Below are 24,259 nucleotides of genomic sequence, written 5' to 3'. Positions count from 1 at the left end.
CTGAGCATTTGAATAGAGCATAATTTTTACCATCCTCCCCTATCACGTCATACTTTGTAGGCTTCAGAATGGTCTGCTCGAGCTTTTTCGTCCTGTCGTTTGCACTGTATGGCCTATTCAACGTCTTCATACTGTTTGGATTCCTCTCTTTAAGGCGTGCAGGCTGTTTGATTACTCGCTTTGTGATCTCCGGACCATTTCCATTCCATTGTATACATTCCATTCCATTGTATTCATGTATTCATTCATGCATTTTTTTGCATGTACAGCGTGAAAAGCTTCAAATTCTGAATTCAGCAGTACATTATCTAGAGCTCAGCAACAGTCATGTCACAACCATCACAATGATTATCACAGCCTAACCTGGCATGCACTCTCAATGGCGTTTGTGTCTTCCACGACAGCCATAAGGACGTGGTGAGTGACAGCGCTCAGAGGCGGCAGAGTAAAAACTAAAGAGTTCAGAAAATAGCTCCGACAACTGATAAATCTGAAGCGGCAGTGGTGACCAAAACATGTATTCTGATTAAACATACTGATTTTAGGTTGCAGTGCACAGCTCTAGCTGTAGTTTTTGTTGTTGTTTTTTTGTTAATCGGGATTGGTTCATATGTCATGCTCAGTGACTCCATTATGCCTAACAGGATAAAACGGTATGCGACAAATACCCACATGGGTCTTAAAATTGATGTCACGCTTGTATGTCTGATCAGACCATGCCCTGAAATGAGCTTGAGAATCCTCTTCATTTCAGCTTGTATCAACATATGAAATACTTTAGCAACAACACTGTGGTCGCGCCACCTCGCTATTTTCGACGTTTTTACTTCTGAATTTCACCTGTCATTACTGCGAGCATTCCCTCGTCACCATGTTGAAGCATTTTCTTCCTCCACCTTCCTCAAATCTTTTCCGATGAAGTACTTGGTTTGCTCGCAGCTGACATCCGTCTGCCTTGTGTTTTCCGAGTAGCATCGGTTCTCACCTATTTTCCGAAATTTTCACCGGTATTAACTCGCCAAAAATGATCAGCCTTCCTGACGCCTCGCAACAAGTGCAGGATAACAACTGCAGTTTGCCGAAGCGGCTGTCATTACAGTGCAGGGCACTCTGACGCATCTAATTCATAAAATTATTAATTAATTCATGAAATACGCGGTTCCTCGATGACATAAAATCTAGAAGGCTCAGTCAGCATGGTTTGCGGTCTCAAGGATTAGCATTCAGCCCATAGCTATGACAACAGAAGTGATGACTTATTTACATGATATGCACCTTCGTAATGAGTCGGGAGATAATGGTGGTCCATATCTGCAAATGACGCATTGAGTCTAAGGCCAGACATTGGTTTACCTCATACAATACATTTTTGATGGAGAAAGCGTACATTTGTGTCAATGGCAAGCAATTGGCTAAGCTCATGCCGTATATCTCTGCTTTGGATATGCGCAAATTTGCACTGCATTATCTGATTTTATTCACGTCCGTCAAGTCGGCACCACATCCACATTCAGATTCAGGTTCATATTTGGGATTCAGCGGAATCCTCAATTTGCCCTGAACCTTTGCACACAGATGCAGTTTAATCTCCTAAACACAAAGAGCACAAAATCTCGGACCGGTACGTATCAGAGATGTATCAATGTCAAAACCGGAGATATCTCAATGTCAAAAATCACAAAAAAGACAGATTCCTTCAATTTTTTCTAAACTCCGCGTGCTGGTAGATATTGACCTTATGATTACGATGAATACAAAATCTTGGACCGGTACGCTGTATCAAAAAAGTTAGAGCTGATATAATGTCAAGGTCGCGAATGCAGCACGTATTGCATTTTATCATGCTTAACTCAGTTTCATATTCGAAATCCAGCGGACTCCTCAAATTGGCCTGAAGCTTTACACACAGATACGGTTGGATCTCCTGAGCACAGTGAGCACAAAATCTCGGACCGGTACGCCCTATTACCGGAGATATCCCAATATGAAAGATCCCAAGAAAAATGCGGACTCCTTCAATCCTTTCCAAAATCCGTTTGTTGGTACATATTAGCCCGCTGATTACGACAAACACAAAATGTTGGACCGGTGCGCTGTATCAAAAGAGTTAGAACTTTCCAAATGTCGAAGCTGCTTAGGTATGGTGTATATGAGGTATGGGTCGCATTTTCTTCATCCTCGACTCATTTTCATATTCCATATTCAGCGGACTCTGTACATTGGACCGGAACTTTCCAAATACACGAAGCGTATTTCTCTTTTTATTCTGCGATTTTCCACAACGATTGTACACTAGCTCGCACTTGTTCCGACATCAGCGCCCGCACCTGGCTGAAAGCCGGCCGGTCTTCGCCGTCACCAGCTGACAGGCAGCGATCCTCGGCCGTCGCCAGCTGACAAGCAACGATCCTCGACCGTCACCAGCTGACAGGCAACGATCCTCGGCCGGCACCAGCTGACAGGCAGCGATCCTCGGCCGTCACCAGCTGACAGGCAACGAACCTCGGCCGGCACCAGCTGACAGGCAACGATCCTCGGCCGGCACCAGCTGACAGGCAGCGATCCTCGGCCGGCACCAGCTGACAGGCAGTGATCCTCGGCCGGCACCAGCTGACAGGCAGCGATCCTCGGCCTTCGCCAGCTGACAGGCAGCGATCCTCGGCCGGCACCAGCTGACAGGCAGCGATCCTCGGCGGGCATTGTCGCCGGCTCAGCCCGTTCCTAGCGCTCGCTGCTCACTACAGCGTAGCTGACCGGACACCGGATTGGACGCGCCAGCGGCCGCTGCCAGCGCAGTCAGTCTGGCGCCGGCGGCTGCGCATGTGGCGTTCACTGATGTAAGAGATCTGTGGGGGTCGCCTATGTAAGGGGCATGTGGTGTTCACCGATGTAAGAGGTCTGTGGGGGTCGTCTACGTAAGGGGCATGTGGTGTTCACCGATGTAAGAGGTCTGTGGGGGTCGTCTATGTAAGGGGCATGTGGCGTTCGCCGATGTATGAGGTCTGTGGGGGTCTTCTATGTAAGGGGCATGTGGCGTTCACCGATGTATGAGGTCTGTGGCGTTCACCGATGTAGGAGGTCTGTGGAGGTCGTCTATGTAAAGGGAATGTGGCATTCACCGATGTAAGAGGTCTGTGGGGGTCGTCTATGTAAGGGGCATGTGGCGTTCACCGATGTAAGAGGTCTGTGGGGGTCGTCTATGCAAGGGGTATGTGGCGTTCACCGATATAAGAGGTCTGTGGGGGTCGTCTATGCAAGGGGCATGTGGCGTTCACCGATGTAAGAGGTCTGTGGAGGTCGTCTATGTGAGGGGCATGTGGCGTTCGCCGATGTAAGAGGTCTGTGGGGGTCGTCTATGTAAGGGGCATGTGGCGTTCGCCGATGTAAGAGGTCTGTGGAGTTCACCGGTGTAAGAGGCCTGCAGAGTTTACCGATGTAAGAGGCCTGCAGAGTTAATCGACGTAAGGGGCGACGTTCACCGGTGTAAGGGGCTTGTGGAGTTGCCGATATAAGATGCTGTGGAGCTCACCGATATAAGAGGCCTACGGAGTTCATCGACGTAAGGGGCTTGTGGAGTTCGCCCCGACGTAAGAGGCCTGTGCAGTTCGCGGCCAGGAGAGACCTGTGGAGTTCGAGAACATAGGAGGTCTGTGGAGTTTGCCAATGTAAAAGGCCGTGGAGTCCGCGGGCATGAGAGGCCTGTAGAGTTTGCGGGCATAAGAGGCCTAAGTGGAGCTCCCCAATATAAGATGCCGCGGACCTCACATATGCAAGAGGTACGAATGGCTCCCACGAGTTGGTCATCAGTCGTCAAAATACAATTTTCGCCTGACGGAGTATTTTAAGATGTGACTTGGAACTGCCGCATCTCTGAGCGTTCGAAGGCCCTTGCACGTACCTCTGCTACGCGCAGTGAGCACTTTATAGCCAAGTTTCTCCTGACCTTCCCGCAGCAAATCCTGGCCGCAGAAAATGCCTACACGTGATCTGTTGTTGCCTGTACAAAACGTGCTCACAACGGCTCAGCGGCGTAATCAGGATTTTGTCCAGGAGGGAATCAAATGAGATAACAGGGGTCGTAGGAAAGAGCACACTTTTTGTTGCTAAATGCACTCTTTATGCGGGGCACTTCTCAAGCCCGGAATCTGATTTTAGTACATCAGGAGCCAGTTTTAAATGCTGAGAAGTGCTGATGAGAAGCCCTTTGGACGTTTTGACAATCGGAAAGTGCAGCGGTCCTCGGCTCCAGGGGCTCCACCACTCCCATGGGTGGGTGAGGTGGGGGAATAACACCAAAAGCTTTCCCTCGGCCACACCACTGCAATGGCGCGGCCGTTTATTTTTCGGTATATCGCTGAACTTAAGCTTGTGTCTTAGATCATAACCTCAGATAAATCTCATGCCACCGTTTGAAACCATCCACACCTATTTAGCTGCTAGTCCATGACCGATATTGCCTTAAACAAGCTCAGGCTGACTCACCGTCACACTAGCCTTTTGACCCGAGCGCAGTGTATGACGTCACTTTGGCGTGGTCGGCGTGCATGACGTCATTTTAGCCTGGTTGGCGTGGCAGCTGCGACTACGTGGAAGTCAGCAAGGTTGTGTCGAATGCAATTCGGGAAGATATAAGACCCCCTTTTAGCCACCATGTTTACCATCATGTGTACACCAATCCGGTCTATGAAACCTACATAATCGTCTGGCACTGCCGCAGCTCAATGTTTCAGCGTTCGTTTACGTTACCGCCCACGGCTTGCCTTCCATCACCTTTTTCGCGCCTTCGTTGTCAGAAACTGCTATTTTGAGGGCCTGCTAACCCGCACTTGAAACCGAAAGTGTTATCGTCGATTTAGCTCTGCTCAGTTCTAAGCTTGCAAAGCCGGGAACCAATCATTCCCAACCGGCCTGCTTGCTCACCAGCACTGATGTGCGCTCCCTGCGTTGGTAAGCTGGCATAGGTGACGCTGCTGACGTGTCAATCACAATGAAAGGTGGCAGCACCGCTGATGAGCCGGCATACCAGCCCCGCAGGTCTGGGGGAGTAGGAGCCCGCATCTCGAACGGTGTTTGTGCACAGTTTGTCCCAGTCCAAGCTGCCGGGCTATAAGCGATTTTGAAACCAGCTAGCAATAAAAGCAATAAGGGGCGCACGGGCCCCCCTCCCTTTACGCTTGGTTTTCCGTTTTCACCCCAAATGACTCCCGACCGAAGCATGAAGATCACTGTTAGGCGTACTAACCTAGTTCAGCCCCCCACCCCCATCCCTTTAGACCATCCTGACTGCGCACCTGATGATAACGGACTGAAGTTCTTCGTAGAAGCAGTCTAGTTGCGGTATTATCACACTTTTTTCCTTTCTCCTTGGTCGCAGTGCCCAGGAATCTGCATACAGGCTGGAGGAGGATCATCCAAATCTAAACCAAAAGCAATCAGGTGACAAGAGTGTAACTTGTAAGGAGCCGCGCATCGACGTGTTGCGCTTGGTTTTGGTGCGTGTAAGCGGCCCACAACAAAAACCAAAGTTGCCTCGCATGCTATTAATCAATTAATTATGTAATAATTGCCCTATCTATGACCTGGACCATTGCATCTGGTCCGTCCGGTCACAAGGCGCGGATAAAATGCGCCATTAATGTGCGACTCGGAAATCGCTCATCTTGCGGTATCAACGCCCATTTGACCGTTTGCCGCCCTCAAGAGGCAAATACTGTAGGGGAGGTCTCAACGTGTCATGGCTGGCGCAACCTGAGAATGTCCCGCAACACACAGTAGTTTTGTGAGACAGGCTTGGCCCTGGCGTAGTGACGGGACTGACGGGCGAGGAGCTGGATGACTGGCGGAGATCGATGGCTGGCGGAGATCGATGACTGGCGGAGATCGATGACTGGCACGTGCGCCGGCAGCGACCATGTTGCCGTTCTCAAGCTCAGTGGTAAAGCCTAACACTCGCTTGGAATGGAAGCGACAGACAAACGACAGATCAGCGCGTGCAAACATGAACGAGAATTGAACATCTACCATGTTTATCCCCGGAAATGAGGAAACTTGATCGTTTGACTAATACTCAAGTTTTGTTTCGTTAACCACCTAATCAATATGCACAGAGCTGCCATGCTTTGATATTCTGTATACTTTCTCCGCCCCAGCCTTTGGCCTCCAACTGGCAACTGTCTTCCTATGCCCCCCCCCCCCCCCCACTCCCCAACCCGCTTTTGCCGCTCTAGCTCTGCCTGCAATAAAATGACAAGTTTGATTTGTCCTGACCTAAAAGATATGTGCGTTCCGGCTGACATGTGAGAGAGATCCAGGCTGCATGTAAATGGAACAAACTTGCCTCAAGGCTGTGCGGAGGGCTCAGATTTGGTTCCGCAGAAGCTCGCGCGGTCCAGTATTCGTTTTTGGCACGCGAAATATTGGCAGCAGCCGTCGGCGGTGCGGGTTTATCGCCCCAGCCAGAAAAATGAGCTTATCTGACGTCATCGGACGCTGGCATCTTGCCAAGCCTTGGCGACGGACAGGAGACCTAGATGACTAGCGGACTAGAAGTCCGATGCAAATGTGGAACACTCTCTAAGAGGGTTGCTCCTTTAAACATATGCCACAACTTATCGCATCTTGAATTATTCCTTGTCATGTGCTTCTATGTCTGTCCGCGCCCCGAAAACATGTTTTTCTTTGCCTGCTTAGAACCCCAAACCTTTTACACGAACTGTGCCCTTCTGAATATAGGGGTGGGAAAAATATATTTTTGATGAGAAGAAATTGCTGTGTCCATCGACTTGCTCTCTTCCGGCCCAAACAGAAGAGGTATTTTGGAAAGTCTCGCCCAGGTAACCCCTGCAGGGAGACCCATTCCGGAAAGAGAGGCCTCTTGAGGCCTCTTGCAAAACTCCACTCCAACTCAAAATCCTTAGCGCCACCACTGGATAGTGGAGTTTTAAGAACAGTGATGTTATCGGGTCTGTGTATCTGGTCAAAGCTGTCTTATTTCGTTGACATCACAAATCATTCCCGTTGTCACTTGAAAATGAGGTTGATTAACAACATCGCAACACCTTCAAACATAACACCTCCAGAATAACACATGAAGAACAAGCAGACCTCATGATTCAGCCCACTACACACATGGAACATACGATGCACGCATTTGACCATTTTATTTCACGTAAACCTTGACCGCTGGACAGTATGAAGAGGACGTCACCCACCTTTACATATTGGCCGGAGACGAAAACAGCACGGAAGCAGTTATTAAAAAAGAAACGCTTTCACATGCAGATGATCCCGACTTCTCAGCATCATCTTGTGCCGTCTCGTTCAGACAGAAGTGACCAAGACCACCAACGACGAGACGCATTACGATATGGCGCCAGACGTTCGCACAGTCACACTGGTTCGTGCAGCCGTATCATTGGCACAACAGGGAAAAAAACGCGTGCACGTACAAACACCAGGCTGGCATGTCATGCCAGGCCCAAAGCTAACCCGAGGCAACTCGGCGAGGATAAAAACGACGGACGCCACGCAGCGTTCAGTGCGATTTTTGATGAATGTGAGCTACACCAAGCTTTGGCTTCTGTACCTGCCGCTTTGAAGTTGAGCGACGACGTCAGTGACGTCGTTCTGATGTCGCGCGATTACACATGTATGTGACCATACTTGACGAACACACTGAGCCATCACGTTACTTTCACAGTTACCGGGACCGAACTCTGATATGACAGAAATCCAACACACTTTGATGCTTCTTTTTTGGGGACAGCACATTAACGCAATTAGGCCAAGGATTGCTGGAATCCATACCTCGCCGTCCCCAGCGGAGGCGACGTCCTGGCAAATCACGTGATATTTTATGACCAGGTCGAGCGGCCCTGGTTATCTTCGTCCTCAGGAGACATCGGGAAATGTCAGACGAGTCATGTCCGCTTTAACGGCATGAAACAACACACTTACACATGATCTACGCATGAACACTGAAATAATTCACGACACTGAAAAATGATGCATTATGGAGGCTCACGTCGCTTCCTCCGATTTGTGAATAAGTAAGTTCCACCGATAAACACCTTTATCACAGAAATAAAACTTCGTTCGCAAGCGGCATACGTCACAAAGTTTTACACAGTAAGAATTGTTTTTTGAGGTCACTTCCGCTGAGGGTCGCCGACAAAGGCTCGTATTTTCGCGTGGTCCCAGATCAACACAAACCAAACACACTGGGATTATACTGTCTGCAATGCAATGTCACACAGACCTAGCGACGTGGCGCAAAAGTGACGTAGCGACCGGGCGCAAAAGTGGAAGGCAACAGCAATACGACTAGCGTATTGCCAAACGCTAACAACACAACTGCTCGTGACATGCGTAGCGATAAATGAATTTGGAATATATCAATGCAGCGTTTGAGCTTTATCACAACACAGACATGCCGCAATCGTGAATGAAACGTCAATAACACGTGGATCTAAATATGATAATGTGATCTAAACCTCACGTCGAGGCGCCCTCCTTATGAGTAAGACATTCGCCTTGGTCTAAGCTCGCATAGCGCATGCGCATGTCGACGATGGTGACTCGGAGAAAGTCATCGCAATCTGTTATGAATGATGTGATGCGGAGAAAGCCATCGCCATCCGTAGAACTGGTGCAAAAAGACCAGCCAGGCGATAGGCATAAAATGTGGAGCCTAGAATGGGCAGAACACATGATGTACAAGTACCGTCGAACAAGTCGCGGAGCTTACGGAGCCTCGCAGGCACGAGGTCATGTGACAGGATCAGCAACAGATTCTGCGGCGAGTTCTGTGGCAGAATCTGCGGCAGGTTTCACGGCAGGCTCTGCGGCAGAATCTGCGGCACATTTTACGGCAGGCTCTGCGGCAGGCTCTGCGGCAGTTTCTGCGACACGCTCTGCGACACGTCCAGTCGTTCTTCCCCGAGACGTCCTGCGATGGCTCATGAGAAGGTGCAGTCGACGCTGAAGTCGGTCGTGTAGACGTCCCACGTGTTCGGCTTGTGCGGGTTATCCAGGTCTTCCCTCTTCAGGATCAGCCTGGAAGGAGGCGCACAAGTTCGTCAGCGTCGACAGACTCTAGCTCAGGGAACACAGGCCAGCCTGTGGTTAAATACTAATTGACGATGCACACGCAAGTGCGGAAAATTATTTGCTCTGTAATAAGCAATTACGTTACTTTTAATCATTCATGTCTACATAGCTATTGTCCTGCGTTTCATACAACCTTGCAACTTCTCGTTTTTCCTGAAGTGTATGTGAAATGCAAGCAGGCTATACCATTACCGTATTAGAATTAGGGGCGGATTCAGAGCGGCCATGTTATGATCCCCCCCCTCCCCCCGTTCTTGGATGCGCATGACTTTTTAGTTTCCCGAATGAGACATCAAAATATCATGGTGGCAGGGCAACAAAACATTCATTTCGAAATCATTATTTTCAAGGGCGCTAGGCTCATTTTTGATTACCCTTACAACCGTTTAGCTAAACGTTTTGAGAATTTAAGTAAGTAAATTTTCACACTAGCAATCATGTTAGATAAATTTGACGAAATGGGGCAGCTCAGTGAGTGTATGTTATGCGCAAGCCATTATTTAACCAAAACTTTAGATCAATACGGAGGGGCAATATTGAAATACCCATCTACTAGGTTCTCAGCTGCTTGCCATGTGACACGACTAAGTTATTAGTGAATAACTTGCTAAACTCAACATTAAACAACTAAACAACTAAACACACCAAGTTATTAGTGACTAACTTGCTAAACTAAACACTAAACAACAAAACACACTAGTCTGACTTGGCGTGTTTCGAGCACGCTGGCCCCTTGTCAAAGTTAAAATGGCGACGTGGTATCCCCTGCATCAGAATGAGTGAACAAATGTCACTTCTGTATCAACCGGGAAATATTTCTAGACACAGGTGCCCCCAGAATGGCAAAAATGCAGAACAGAGCGAATACACGTGGCATGATGGTCCGCTTAGAGAAAACCTGTTTTTAATCAACTACCGCCAAGCAATTAAATCAATTTTACCAGTATAGTCAAAAGGAATCATGTTGAAACACACTGCGCATTGCAGAAGCAGCCAGCCCAGTACGTACTAGTGATACAGTTTTGTACCATGATGATTTCGCTCCATCACCGACGCCTACCAAGATGCACAACAGGCTTAGAACTGACAGTTTGCCTGCTATCGACACAGATGTCACGGCTTTCAATATGGTCAAGACCAACGTGGATACCGGCGGGGCGCAGGAGTACATCACCCCAGGACACGTCCATTGCTCCAGCGACGTCACCACCGATTTGGCACCGGCTCTCGGAGCCTGGCGCCGCGAGCGCGCGTCCCACGTCGACATCCGACATCATGTGTGAGTTTGGGGATTTTTTTGCCGACGAAATGCGCCGAAATCTAACAACATTTTCGTACGAATCGCAAAAGCGAAGTGAAGTGAAGCTCTCGCGTGCTCGTAAAACGTCGATTTACGATCAGTCCGTCTCAGCATAAAAAAACATAGGAAATAGCTGATCAGGCTGATCAGGAAACTGGCCGATTAATATTGGAGCCACGACCTAGACTTTGCCCTTCAGGCCGCTTGGAACCTGTGTATGCAAACCCTGTTAATATATTTTGATAATGAGTTACTTTATCTTCGTTATCGACTTCTTCAGCGTATTTATTGGTATTATATTATTCTTCGAATAGCATAGTATTAATTGCAAATGATTCCTTACCTGCTATCTGACACGAAGCCTGTGTGAAACCAGAAGTAGAACGCCACGTTTTCGTAGCCCCTGGGTACGTTTCGCTGTAAAATAGGAACGTTTGAGATACTGGAGTGTGGCGTGCTATCTCGTGACAAAAAATACTAACAAACAAATGCATGCATCTGACGCCGGTGACCAGCATGCCGGAATGGGACGCTTTACCTTTCACGTAACGCAATACCAATAAAGCAAAGATATATAAATTTCAATAAAATGTAATTAAGTATGGTCAACAAAGGCTGCACCTGTGCGCATTGCGACCGTAAATTAGAAAGCCTATTTTATCCGGCAGACTTGCGAAACGTTTCAAAATGTTTAAACTGTATTTAAAAACCGGCTGAAACACCACCGAGACCACAACACAGCGCGGCTTATGGCTAGCTGATATTCAACACGCTGTTAGGCGCTCTGTGCGTTCGTCTTTGTCCAAACTGCACCAATGGTCTCCAAACTCACCGAGGAGCACTTGAACTTGACCTGCACGTCCCCGGTGAGGACTGGGCAGTCTGTCAGGGTGACGGTGGCCGCGTCACACGACTTGTCGTACGCGTGCTGAAACGCGGCCGCCCGTCACACATCCGCGGGACGTTCGCTCGGGCGGGAAGTAAAGTAAAGTAAAGTAAGGTAAGGTAAAGTAAAGTAAAGTAAGGTAAAGTAAGGTAAAGTAAAGTAAAGTAAGGTAAAGCGAATTCGACACTCTGGCGTTGGTGAACGACCCGCCGCCACCTGTCAATGGTGCGGTTGATGCGATTTTCGCCACTGGCGGCACCAGCAGGAATACGAGATCTTCCACAGAATGATCACTTCTCTAAGCGTCTGACAATAGATCTCAAATCACAATCACCAATTGTCTGTGGTGATTGACACACACACACACACTGTGACATAAGTCGTCACAGCTTTCACGCGAACGATACTCAGAGGCGCGGCAGCTCACAGACCAAATTGTTATTGTCATTTATCACTGTATTATTATTACTATTATACTATTGTATTATTTATTACTATTATGCTATTATATTATACTATATGTATTATTATTACTATTACAATATATAGTAATATATATATATATATATATATATATATATATATATATATATATATGTAGCTTATTATATCATCATGATATAACATATATCATTGTGATTGATTTGGAATAGCAGCCGCTTGGTCCAAATGATAGGCTCGACGAGTTGTTCTCCAAGTTGACGGCCGTATCAAACGCATATACAAAAAGCAAGTGCAGGCGCCTCCACAGCTGTAAGTGATTTAGCGTTGGACTCAATGGTCACTACAGAGCAGAAGCGGTGTTCTGGCAGGCGCCAGTGACACAGCTATGCGTCTACAGGAGCGCATCGCCGGACGCCTTCTACAAGGTGTCTGCAAAACCAGCGGAAACCGCTCGACCTTCTCTAGACGCAGCTTTGCCCAAACAGCAAGGACTTTAAAACATAAGGATAAGAACAATGAACAAAAGCAGGTAGCGACGGTGAAGGAAGCTAACTGTATTGGTGGGGTCATCGGTAGGTACATAGTCACTACACCCGCAATATATTGTATTTATGTGCTATTTTCACCTGTAGCATTTATTTGGTTATTTGCATCTGTAGTAAATGTATTCCCAGCTGTAGTTTTGTAAGTTGTGAAGTGCATTTGCGGGGAACATGCATGCAGATAAGACAGTATTATTGAACCTGTTTCTCCTACAATAACAAGTAGAATGGGCAAACAGATGTCTTGACGTCTCCGCCACTTGTCTTTATCGAAAAGAACATCAGAAGTTATCACAAGCAGTAGTAGCAGTAGTGGTCTCTACTGATATTCGTTTCGATAAAAGCATGCAACTGAAACATAGATGTATGTATTCGCCCATTCTCCTGCCTGTTCTAGGAAGAATAATGCAACTGCTACTGTCTCATCTACCTGTAATTTTCAATTAAGATGGTGAGTTTTACATGAGGGACTACGCTAGGTAACATGAGAGATTTCAAAGGGCGATGCAGCAGCCAAAAAATGACACTGAACGCCAAAGTTCCAAACTAATCGTGCTGATTCGTCCAAGCATTGCGACTACAATGAAGTGGATGGATGCCTTCAGCAACAAACTTTCGTAGAAAGCTATTTCCAGCGTTTGGAAGGATGCCTCGAGTTCAAATGTTTCTGCCAAGGGACGTTTGTTGCGGTTGCTCTACATCTACATCCTACAGAGTTTTACATGAGGGACTACGCTAGGTAACGATGAGAGATTTCAAAGGGCGATGCAGCAGCCATATACAAATGACACTGAACGCCAAAGTTCACAAACCTAATCGTGCTGATTCGTCCAAGCATTGTCGACACTACAATGAAGTGAATGGATACCTTCAGCAACAAACCTTTCGTAGAAAGCTATTTCCAGCGGTTTGGAAGGATGGCCTCGAGTTCAATGTTTTTGCCAAGGGACGTTTGTTGCGGTTGCTCTAAATCCGCCACCCATCATTGGTCGGTCTAGTTCACCGGTTACGCCCGTCTCCAGCCTTTTTGCCCCACGTGATGGTGGATGGCTTTTACGAGTACCACCATGCTGGGACATGGCAGCCCCAGGCAAGTCGACCCTCTCTGGCTCGATTGCTTATCCGAAATCTTCCCAAAAAGCTTTAGAAAAGCTGAATACCTGAACGCAGCATGAGCAGATTTAGCTCCAAACCGGCCCGGAACGGGAAAACCCGAAACGGAAACCAAACCGGATGACAGGCGCACATCACACACAACGGCCGCTCTCGCATGCAGCGCAGACGAAACTATTTGGTGCAAATTCGGATTCCCTCAGATGTCCTCAATCACTTTCGGGGAGCACGTGAGTTGCTGGACTTTTAAGGCTATCACTTCAGAAACGCAGGAAGACTGGTTGTACCTGTAACAGCTGACTGCTACAGGCTGAGGAGAAGCTCAAAAATTGTCATGGGAGCAGAGATGCCGCCTTCGTGTTAATACCACCTGCGTAGTGTGGGCAGACTTTACTCATATCCCTTACTCCAACTGCTGTGGTTTGTAGGCTAGATAGTAATGTTTTCATCTGCCCGTTACCATGTCTTATTATGTATCATGCTTAATTATAATAATACTTATTTACGAAGCGTTGTTCTGAGCTCGAGATCACATATCATCGCTGATAATAAATACCACCGATCGACCCTACAGGGCTGCCGTCACTCCACCGATCGACCTTACAGGGCTGTCGTCACTCATCCAATCAACACACAGTACCACCGATCGACCTTGCAGGGCTGCCGCCACTCACCCGGCCAACACTCACAATACCACCGATCGACCCTACAGGGCTGCCGTCACTCGTCCAGCCAACACTCACAATGCATCCCTTGCCGAGGGCGCAGTTCGCTTCGAACAGCCTGCCCGTCCTGCTGGAGACGACGACGCTGAAGTCGCTGCCGTCGCCTCTCCCGACCGTGTGCATGCCGCTGATAACGATGCGCGTCAGCAGCCGCGGCGTCTCCGGCGGCAGGTGATGGCGGTTGTTCTTCATCCACTCGTAGTAGCCCACGTAGCGACTCTGCGGCACCCGGCGCGTTCAACTGACCGGGGAGTGGGGGCAGCACCATCGCGGAGACGGGCTCGCCCTCACACGTGTCTCTCATCCTTATACGTATCTTTCACCCTCACAAGTATATTTTACCCTCGCATGTGTCTCTCACCCTCATAAGTATCTTTCAACCTCACGCCTGTCTCTCACCCTCACGTGTGTCTCTCACCCTCACACGTGTCTCTCATCCTTATACGTATCGTTCACCCTCACAAGTATCTTTTACCCTCACATGTGTCTCTCACCCTCATAAGTATCTTTCACCCTCACGCCTGTCTCTCACCCTCACCTGTGTCTCTCACCCTCACACGTGTCTCTCATCCTTATACGTATCTTTCACCCTCACAAGTATCTTTTACCCTCACATGTGTCTCTCACCCTCATAAGTATCTTTCACCCTCACGCCTGTCTCTCACCCTCACATGTGTCTCTCACCCTTACGTACATCTTTCGCCCTCGCACATACCTTTCACCATCATAGGCATCGTTTACACTCACACATATCTTTCGCTCTCACGCGTATCTTTTACCCTCACACGTATCTTCCACACCCATAAGTATCCTTCACCCTCACACGTGTCCCTCGCCCTCACAGGTGCCTCCCACCCTTACACGCACCTTTCACCCTCACACGTATATCTCACCCTCACACATATCTTGTATCTCTCACTCTCACATTTGTGTTGAGCCAAGCATTCTACCTGTGGGGTTTCAGGGGGCACAGACCCTAGAACATCATCGGCTTTCTTAGCTATCAAACCCAAGGTAACTCATGTATTTGCGAGAAAACCAAGGCGGCCGGTGCCCAAATATGTCCAAAGGCTGACCGCGCCGATCAGCCGAGGCGGTGGTGCAGTGCGGCCCTGGCCGCTGGCTGCTGAACCCTGATCCCTGATCCCTGACTTCTGCCTCCGGAATTATGACCCCTGACTCCTCTCCTGACTTCTGAACTCTGATCCCTGATTTCCGACTCCTGATCCCTGACTGATGACCCCTGACCCCTGATCCCGACCCATGATCCCCGACTCCTGACCCCTGAACCCTAAACCCTAACCTATGACCCCGATCTCGCCACCCACCTGGCTGGGCGTCTCCACGCCCTGGAACTTCTCCCCCACGTTGAGGTCGGTCCTGCGGCTGCCGAAGTAGTCGAGGCTCTCGCCTGCCGTGGAGAACAGACCCGTCTCCACCATGTAGACGCAGATCATGGTGCCTGTGCGCCCCTTGCCGCCCTTGCAGTGCACGGCCACCACGTGCTCGGCGTCGGCGTTCAGCCAGCTGATCACCGAACTTGTGAAGTCCAACATCTGCCTGCGGAGAGTTGTGGTGAGTAGGAGCGATGACCGCGCTGATGAGGCGTGCGGGCTGGACACTAGACGACTGGTGACAGACGATATGCTGCACGAGCTTCGGAAATCAAATCTCACATTAATCTTTGCATGCTTTCGGAAATGTATCCTGGCATTGTGATGGAAGATCTGGTACACGGTACCGGCATCTGGCACCTGGTACACGTGCTTGAAGGCTGGTCGACCGGATCGCGACACTTGATAATCCGTATAACATGATAATGACGCAAATTATCCGAACAACCGGATGCTCGCCGATTATCCTCGCAGCGCAGATTATCGTCGGCAGCATTTGCGCCTCTACTGGATCTCCCAGTGCTTCCGCCGCTTACGGAAGCCGTAGAACATGCGCCTCTACTGGATCTCCCAGTGTTTCCGCGGCTTACGGAAGCCGTAGAACATGCGCCTCTACTGGATCTCCCAGTGCTTCTGCCACTTACTGAAGCGTTGGGACGTTGTGGTCGTCGATGACAACGCGCTGAACGTGCCCTTGGAAGTAGGTGACGTCGTACGATCTTTCCGAACACAAATTGTAGATCATGTACTTGTCCTTGTGCTGGGTGTTGAAGAATCTGCTGACCTCCTGGAAAGAGATAGCAACAGATGTGACCGCAGTAACTTGGTTTTCTACGCATACATGCTAGGTTTGTCGGTCATGCATTCAGGCGAGTGTCTCGGTGGTCGATGCACCGAAAAATGTCGCATTGATGACATGTTTCTTTTTATCGGTCACTTGTATTTGCTAACAGTTAAATCCAATGTGCTGTATTGAATTACCACTGTTTTCAGTTGTAATTGCCACTATCTTGCATCGAACTACCAACCGTCTTAACTTTTAAAGCAGAGCCTGCGGATGGATTGCACAACAAGAGCTAAAAGCCAGCAAAGTGTTCCTTTCTTTCAGTAGGCGATGTCACCAGATTCTGCGAAGTGCATAACTACGGAAAACATGTATAGTGGTTCTGGGAATCCAAAGTGCTTAACCTGACATTTTTTGTTTACAAAGTTTCACTGTCAGCAAGTATTCTTGTCAAAGACAACATTGATGTTGCTGTTGTCAACTGCTTCCATGGCCAGCCATTTTTCGATGATATCGCAACATTGATCACAGAAATTGTACCCCGCGCAAAAGTTACTGAAGGGTTGAACGTGCATAAACTGACAACATAGAACAAGTACCCAAAATATAATGTATATGGATACCGGACACTTAAAATGTTGACTCAATAGATAATTCGTAGCTGAAGCCGGGAACTGACTTATATTATGTAACCAATACGGCATCTTACACAAAACAACTTGATCCGCTATCTTAGCCAAGCGATGGCGACACCCTGCTTACCGCAATCGGATTCCTGTAGACGGACATTTTTCCGGAGGACGGAAAGCTCGTAGCGATTACGCGCTCTGTCACATAGCAAAGGTCAAGGTCAAATCCGTCCTGCTGATACCTGTAAAAAAAAACATTTTTTTAGTGCGGCAAAATGGACACTGGTCAACCGCGGAAAACGTGCCATCCTTTTGTCTGTCCTCACCAGGGCAGAGACATATCATTCGAGACATCTTGAGTAGGCTGCACCTGAGTTCAGCTCACAGACTGCACTTGAGCTCAGCGCACAGACTGCACCTGAGTTCAGTTCACAGACTGCACCTGATGTGACGCCGAGATGAACCTGACAGGTGCCAGGGACAGTCTGACCTTGCGCAGCTCAGACGCAGAGCAACGTCGTGTCCACAGGGCGCGGCGGTAGAGGTTAACGACTGCAGACGATGCGCATATACAGCATGAAAAGTCCGTTTTGTTGACTTGCGAACGGTATTAGACCAGACAGGAGGCACGCTTGCACCGACTCCACTACGCCACGCTACGACTCCACGACTCCGACTCCACTACGCCACGCTACGACTCCACGACTCCGACTCCACTACGCCACGCTACGACTCCACGACTCCGACTCCACTACGCCACGCTATGCGCACCGCAGCGCTGCGCGACGCCGATGTCACATGTTGCCGGAACTGGAGCCGGCCTCCCAGCCCGCCCCGCCCCTGCCTCCGCACCAAGCCAGCGCGGCGGCCCGGAGACGGAAGGCCGGAGTCACTCACCTCCGCTTGTTTTCCGAGATGATCTGCCGGGCGGCGGTCTTCAGGTGATCCTGCTGCGCGCAGATCCGGAACAGACGAATCACGCGGATGATGCGAAGCGACACCACCAACCTGGAGAAGCAGGCCGGTCAGAGCCACGCCCGCCGGTCGGTGTTCGCAGGCCACGAATAAGTGGTCTTACCATGTGGCCGAATCTGGTCGGAATCTGGCACTTTGCAACTGATTTAAGCACTTGATTTAAGGCTTGCACTGATTTATGATGATGATGAGCACTGATTTAAGGCTTGAACTCCTGCTTTTCTCGGCACTGTGAGTTGGGGGATCCTATCCTGGTGATGATGTCAAAACACGGCGGTTGAAGCTGTGCTTATGGTCACGAGTGGGTACCGCTGGTCACGAGTGGGTACCGCTGGTCACGAGCCAGGCTGTCTTTGTCCAGCTGTGGTGTCCAGCATGGCCTCAGCCAACACCGCAGATGCTGCCTGATGTGATATTTTAAGGTGTTATAGGTGTATATCAAATATAATTATAATATGTAAATACAAATGCGTATACAATGTAATCATATAATTGTATTTTATAAATGTATATGGTATAAGTATATTTTCTAATGTATATAAAATATAATCATAAAATTACATAAGGTGTATGACTAAAAGTGTTCGATACATCCAGGTGCGACGCGGTCATACTTGGAGCCGTCGGTGGCCATGTTCTCCACGGTCAGATCCAAGACGGATGTGATGAACGTGACGACAACCACCGCGAAGTCCACGATGTTCCACCACGCATGGTGTCTTGTGAAGTTGAAAAAGTACTTCGGACTGAAAGGGACGCCACATGTCAACCAGCGAGGATGATGAGTGAAACTGGGGTATGAGGGAAGCGGTTAGTGCAATTGCGAGGAACATTATGCACATAGATAGGACAGTAGTAATAGCCTTGTTCCTCGGGGGAAAACGGAAGAATGGAAAAATGGATGCGTTGAAGTTTCCTCAAAATGTCTTTATCGGAACGAAAAACAGAAGTGAACTCCCGTCTATTTGCACAGGTGACGGGCTTATGTGGTTTGCCATGCCCACGTTAAGCCACATGGCCATGAGGGACAGTGCGAAAGCAAATAATTCACTTCTGCTCTTCGTTTCGATAAAGACACGTTGATGAAATATCAACGCATTTTTACCTCCATTCTTCTGGTTTTTCTCCGAGGAATATGTTTTTTACTGCTGTCTTTCAAGGATATGAAGTCATGCACGCATGCACGTGATGAGCCGGACAGCCAGGGCGTGGGACACCCATCACCGCTGCCCCAGCAGACACTGGGGTACATCCTAGCGCACCGGACGCTAGGGAGTCTGTACTTATCCGCACCTTTATCGGCATTTATGCTAATGAATCGGTCCGGCGTTAGCACCGTTTTGTTTCCAACCGCTCACAAACAGAAAGGTGAGTGTCAGGACGCGCGAAAGGAGATGCAAATTCACAATGCAGCTTGAGCAAGCTGCTTGCCTGGAGAGTAGAGAAAAATCGACATCGCTAGTGATTTGGCTCGTCTCTTGCACGCACGTTAACGGTTTTATGAGGGACCATGTTCATCACGATGTCGAAATATCGGAGCCAGTTGGTCACTGGGGCACGAGTCTCAAAGTCAAGTCAAGTCTGCGTAGTATAAGCAAATGTACCCATTGCGCTGATTCAAATAACAAAGTACTACCCCAGCATTCGTATCGAAGCGATTCAACTGTGTCGGCCTAGGAGGCGGGAGATACCGCAGGTCAAGGAAAAACATTCCAATGATTTCGAGAACATCACTCCTCTCCGAAAACCAGAGAAATGAGGAGATCTGAAAGAGCCAGGGCACGTGAATGCATACAGTAGACACTCCGCACGTGCACCTTAATGCAGCAGACACTCCGAACGTCCACCTTAATGCAGTAGATTGCACGTCCACCTTAATGCAGCAGACACTCCGCACGTCCACCTTGATGCAGTAGACACTCCGCACGTCCACCTTAATGCAGCAGACACTCCGCACGTCCACCTTAATGCAGTAGATTGCACGTCCACCTTAATGCGGTAGATACTCCGCACGTCCACCTTAATGCAGCGGACACTTCGCACGTCCACCTTAATGCAGTAGATTGCACTTCCCCCTAATGCAGTAGATACTCTGCACGTCCACCTTAATGCAGTAGACACTCCGCACGTCCACCTTAATGCAGTAGACACTCCGCACATTCGTCACATCTCTTAATTGCTCTGTGTCAGGTAGACCATGAGCGGTGAAAGTGCCAGACTTTCGTTCTGCCTCATTCTATTATTTTATGGAATGTAATAATGCCTCACAAAAGTTTCGCCAGGCTCTGGAAGAATTACCTCCGACCGTGAATAAGCCGCAGAAATATATGTATCAACAACGGAAAATGGAAGCAGAAAAACACTTCCCGAGACCAGCGCGTTAAACGAATCTGCCCGAATGGAGGCAAACAGCGCCTGACAAGCATGCACGCGCACAGCAAAGCCGCCGTGACAGATGACAGCCGGCGCCCGTCAGCTCGGCGTGATAACAAAAGGCCGGGGACCCATGCGACGCGGTTTTTTTTTGTCACAACCCGACCCCACTCTGGGTGGGGCGGGGGGGGGGGGGGGCGCTCGATGCCCGCCAGCAGGGAATTCCCATATGGCACGCCCAGCGACGCTAAATTTCAGCGACAGTCATGATAACAGTCGTGGCTGGTCTCCCTGCAAGCCCCACAAGCGTCGCGCGACGGCACGCCTGGTGGTCACACGTGTGCCATCGGAACACGCACGCCTGGTGGCCACGTGTTCGCCAGTGGAGCACGCACGCCTGGTGGCTTCATGTACACCCGTGGAACACGCACGCCTGGTGGCCACGTGTGCGCCAGTGGAGCACGCACGCCCGGTGGCCACATGCGCGCCAGCGGAATACGTGGCCGCAGCGAGGCAAGGCAAGTGCGCCGAGGAAGATCGATCAAAAAGCGTCTCAATTTTCAATCGTGATATGCGTGGATATAGTACAAACGTATTGTGCGCATTTGATGTGGTGGTTTCATGCTGCACATGCATATCAATACCGGTGATCACCCTTGGAGTCACGAACGCAGAGAACCGTGTGCAGCAGTAATTAGGGGGGGGGAGGCGATGCAAGAAGATAAGGTATACGAAATACTTGCGCGCGCCCTTAAAGTATACAAGCCTCCAAAACAAATCGAAACGTAAACGCCTTTTCTTATCTTATATAGCACCTACTTTTTTGTAGAAGCTTACACTGACCACTATCATCATGGCCATTACATCATCGCAAGCACTGCGATGACTTGAAATGGACGCTTTGTGCCCTCCCCTTCCAATTTTGTACATGTACCAACATGCAAATGACTAAATCTCCACAACCGAAAAACCTTGCGGTAGACACGTAAAAATAAGTAGATTGAAAGCATGCGATGCGATTTCTCGCCATGCAAGAGATGTCGCATAAGAGATGTGGATCATGCAAGAGATGTCGAGATGTCGCATAAGAGATGTGGCGCAAAAGGCGATTTTTGGTGACACTATTAAGCTGCCCCCCGCACCCCCGTCCAACTGCGAAATCCTGCATGCCGCCCCCGTCCAACTGCGAAATCCTGCATGCCGCCCCCGTCCAACTGCGAAATCCTGCATGCCACCCCCGTCCAACTGCGAAATCCTGCATGCCACCCCCGTCCAACTGCGAAATCCTGCATGCCACCCCCGTCCAACTGCGAAATCCTGCATGCCACCCCCGTCCAACTGCGAAGTCCTGCATGCCACCCCCGTCCAACTGCGAAATCCTGCATGCCGCCCCCGTCCAACTGCGAAATCCTGCATGCCACCCCCGTCCAACTGCGAAATCCTGCATGCCACCCCCGTCCAACTGCGAAATCCTGCGTGCGACCTTGTTTGCACTGCCTTCAAGCATAGGACAACACGAAAAGTTGCATCGCACGCTTAGGTGGGATGGATGATACGTAGCAAACAGCACACTGTCCAGATGACTGCTTGGACAGCCTCAGGAGTGGTGTGCTATAGCGCTATCGTGCTATTGCGCTATCTCTAGCACTGCTGTCGCCGCCCAGTCCTCTGGCTGCTGTTTGGGATAGCAGCAGCAACGCTTTTGGTTGGACGCAGATGACTTCGTACTTAGTTGAGGGGCCCACCCTCCCCCAACCCCAACCTCAAGCTGGAGAGGAAAGTGAACCAAACTTGGGGGAAAATCCACTTTTATCACTTTTGGTGTTGGGTTCTGCTCTTTCTCCTGCTCAGCTCCCCCCCCCCCCTCAACTTATTTTGTGAACTATGTTTCTGGTAGAATACAAGCCCCGGAAATAACAAGTACAGGCCTGAACATACGACGTGCAGAACTGTCAACAAGTCGACCATTCACGAAGATTGCACAGACTCTGACAGCATACCGACCAAACACACTCCACGATGCTCCACATTCACTCACCCCACACCGAAGATCCTGAGAGAAACCTCCAGAAGAAAAAAGCACGAGAACGCAAAGCTCACGATCGCCAGCTTCGCGTCCAGCTTGCTCGTGAACTCGTTGGTCAAGTCGACGATCACTATCGATATGTCGACGAGGATGAGCACCAGCACGAACAGGCGACACGCCAGATGCTCCACCGTGCGGCGCACCTTCCAGCGGATGTAGCTGAAAAACAGCGAGGCGGCACACCCTCAGTCATGCCTGCGCGGTAGCGCTCTGCGAGTGTGTGACGTCACAAGTGCGCCACGCGCTGTGCTGCCATATGTTCGTGCTTGGCCGGTTGTTTGTTGTGCGCGTCTTCAGCATACTTGGTTAGATCCTGTGAATGGTTTCAATGCCTGCTTTGACATGCAAGCATGAGGACACTGGAATAATTATTCTTCCGTAGTCTCAAGGTGCTTAAGAACTATAGATACTGTTGAGTTTCTATGGTGTGTTCATAATGTCAGCGACGATTATGGTCGTACGTGAAACGCCCGTCCGCAGGACAATCAGAATTGGGACCTCGGGTTCCCCGCCCAGAGCGCATACAGGCTCAACAGCCGGGGCGACCGGAGAGAAATTAGCTGAAATACAGGCCCAACAGTCAGGATAACCATGGATAAGTTAACTGAAATACAGACCCAACGGCCAGGGCAACCAGAGATAAGTTAGCTGAAATGTAGGTCCGAAAGCCACGCCTATACGAAACTGGACGGCTGAACTCAGACTTTTCAGCAAGGCAATGCCAGGCGGGACAGTTATCCAGCCACCCAGCTTTTTAGAGCAGCTAACTGAGCTGGAACCATCTTAAATGGTTTGCGTTACCCCGTCGCGCGGTGCCTACAGAGAAATGGCTGAGCACCGAGAAGACTCAATTTCAAACATGGCTGCACGCTAGATAGCATCACCTACCGTACAGTAAGCACCAACGACACCTCCCCAGCCCGCTATCTTTGGCGCGGTTCAAAAAATTTCCACGGACCGAACGAGAAAACGATTAAAACGATCTAAGGAGTGAGCTACTCGACAACATGACTCCCACTACAGAAACATCGCCCCGTGATGAGCCGAGGAGGTATTCGGACGCACTGGAAGTTGCAGCCTCTGTTGGGCGGCTTGGCCGGGTCGGCTATCCGGCTTTTGTACTCGATGGTGGAGTAGTCGAAGCCGCGGCCGTCCCCAAAGTAGGCGTCCTGCTCCGACTGGTCCAGGTACTCGCTGGTGCGCCCCAGGATCTGTTGAGGCAGGAGACTGGAATGCAACCGCTCATTGAAGATGCCCATTTACCTAAGCCAGCATAAGATACAAGACACGGGTGCTTTGTCTGCCTTTGCGCACGAGCTCAACCGGCCCACGCTGGGCGCTGGGTGGTGCTCAATCGGCCCAGTCAGCGCTGGGCGCTGAGCGCTGCTCAACCGGCCCAGTCAGCGCTGGGAGCTGAGCGCTGCTCAACCGGCCCAGTCAGCGCTGGGCGCTGAGCGCTGCTTGATGGGCCCAGCCCACTGCTGGCGTTACAGACGTAGACTCGGGAAAGGGGGAGGGGGGATGACGACGGGTGACTGAGTCCCCAACTTTCGGAAGATTTAGGATTGGTTCTAACTGGGCGTTAACTTGACAGAACCACAAAAAATATCACCGACCCCCGAGCAGGACTTCCGCTGCCCCGCAGACACGCCATTGGAACTTAACACTTAAGCAAAAGCACAAATTCCTCACCTCTCCGATCTTCTTCGGGTTTCCTCTGTACGGTAGCCCGGAGTCTTCGGTGGGGTCAGCGTTTGCCTGATAATACGAGCTGCTACGCCTCGGCCCCCGGGGACTTCCCTGCAGACGGGACATTTTCGACAGCATTCGTGAGTCACGGAACATCATTGGGGGGCGGGGGGAGGGAGCACAGGTCTTCGCAGGTCGTCAGTAAGTATAT

At 49.8% G+C, this 24,259-nt stretch overlaps 1 protein-coding gene across 4 annotated transcripts in view; it reads right to left on the bottom strand.

Annotated features, from left to right (window-relative positions):
* Positions 1–7,020: 7,020 nt before the first annotated feature.
* Positions 7,021–24,259, bottom strand: part of LOC119098976 (phosphatidylinositol 3,4,5-trisphosphate 3-phosphatase TPTE2) — a 28,352-nt gene continuing 11,113 nt past the window's right edge. For all 4 annotated transcript variants that reach the window (XM_037222060.1, XM_037222130.1, XM_037222286.1 and 1 more), the window contains 12 exons: positions 24,052–24,159; positions 23,425–23,570; positions 22,312–22,518; positions 18,515–18,646; positions 17,823–17,933; positions 17,059–17,167; positions 16,157–16,299; positions 15,447–15,678; positions 14,137–14,337; positions 11,241–11,336; positions 10,752–10,825; positions 7,021–9,054 (listed from right to left, as the gene is read on the bottom strand). In XM_037222060.1, the coding sequence (XP_037077955.1) occupies positions 8,958–9,054; positions 10,752–10,825; positions 11,241–11,336; positions 14,137–14,337; positions 15,447–15,678; positions 16,157–16,299; positions 17,059–17,167; positions 17,823–17,933; positions 18,515–18,646; positions 22,312–22,518; positions 23,425–23,570; positions 24,052–24,159 (1,656 nt within the window). In that variant the 3' untranslated portion in view covers positions 7,021–8,957. The remainder of the gene's footprint in view (positions 9,055–10,751; positions 10,826–11,240; positions 11,337–14,136; positions 14,338–15,446; positions 15,679–16,156; positions 16,300–17,058; positions 17,168–17,822; positions 17,934–18,514; positions 18,647–22,311; positions 22,519–23,424; positions 23,571–24,051; positions 24,160–24,259) is intronic.

This window comes from Pollicipes pollicipes, unplaced genomic scaffold (assembly GCF_011947565.3).
Source record: "Pollicipes pollicipes isolate AB1234 unplaced genomic scaffold, Ppol_2.1 Scaffold_1600;HRSCAF=1878_pilon_pilon_pilon, whole genome shotgun sequence".
Lineage (NCBI taxonomy): Eukaryota > Metazoa > Arthropoda > Thecostraca > Pollicipedomorpha > Pollicipedidae > Pollicipes > Pollicipes pollicipes.
The sequence above is the reverse complement of the archived record's forward strand: the minus strand, read 5'-3'. Positions and strand labels throughout refer to the sequence as shown.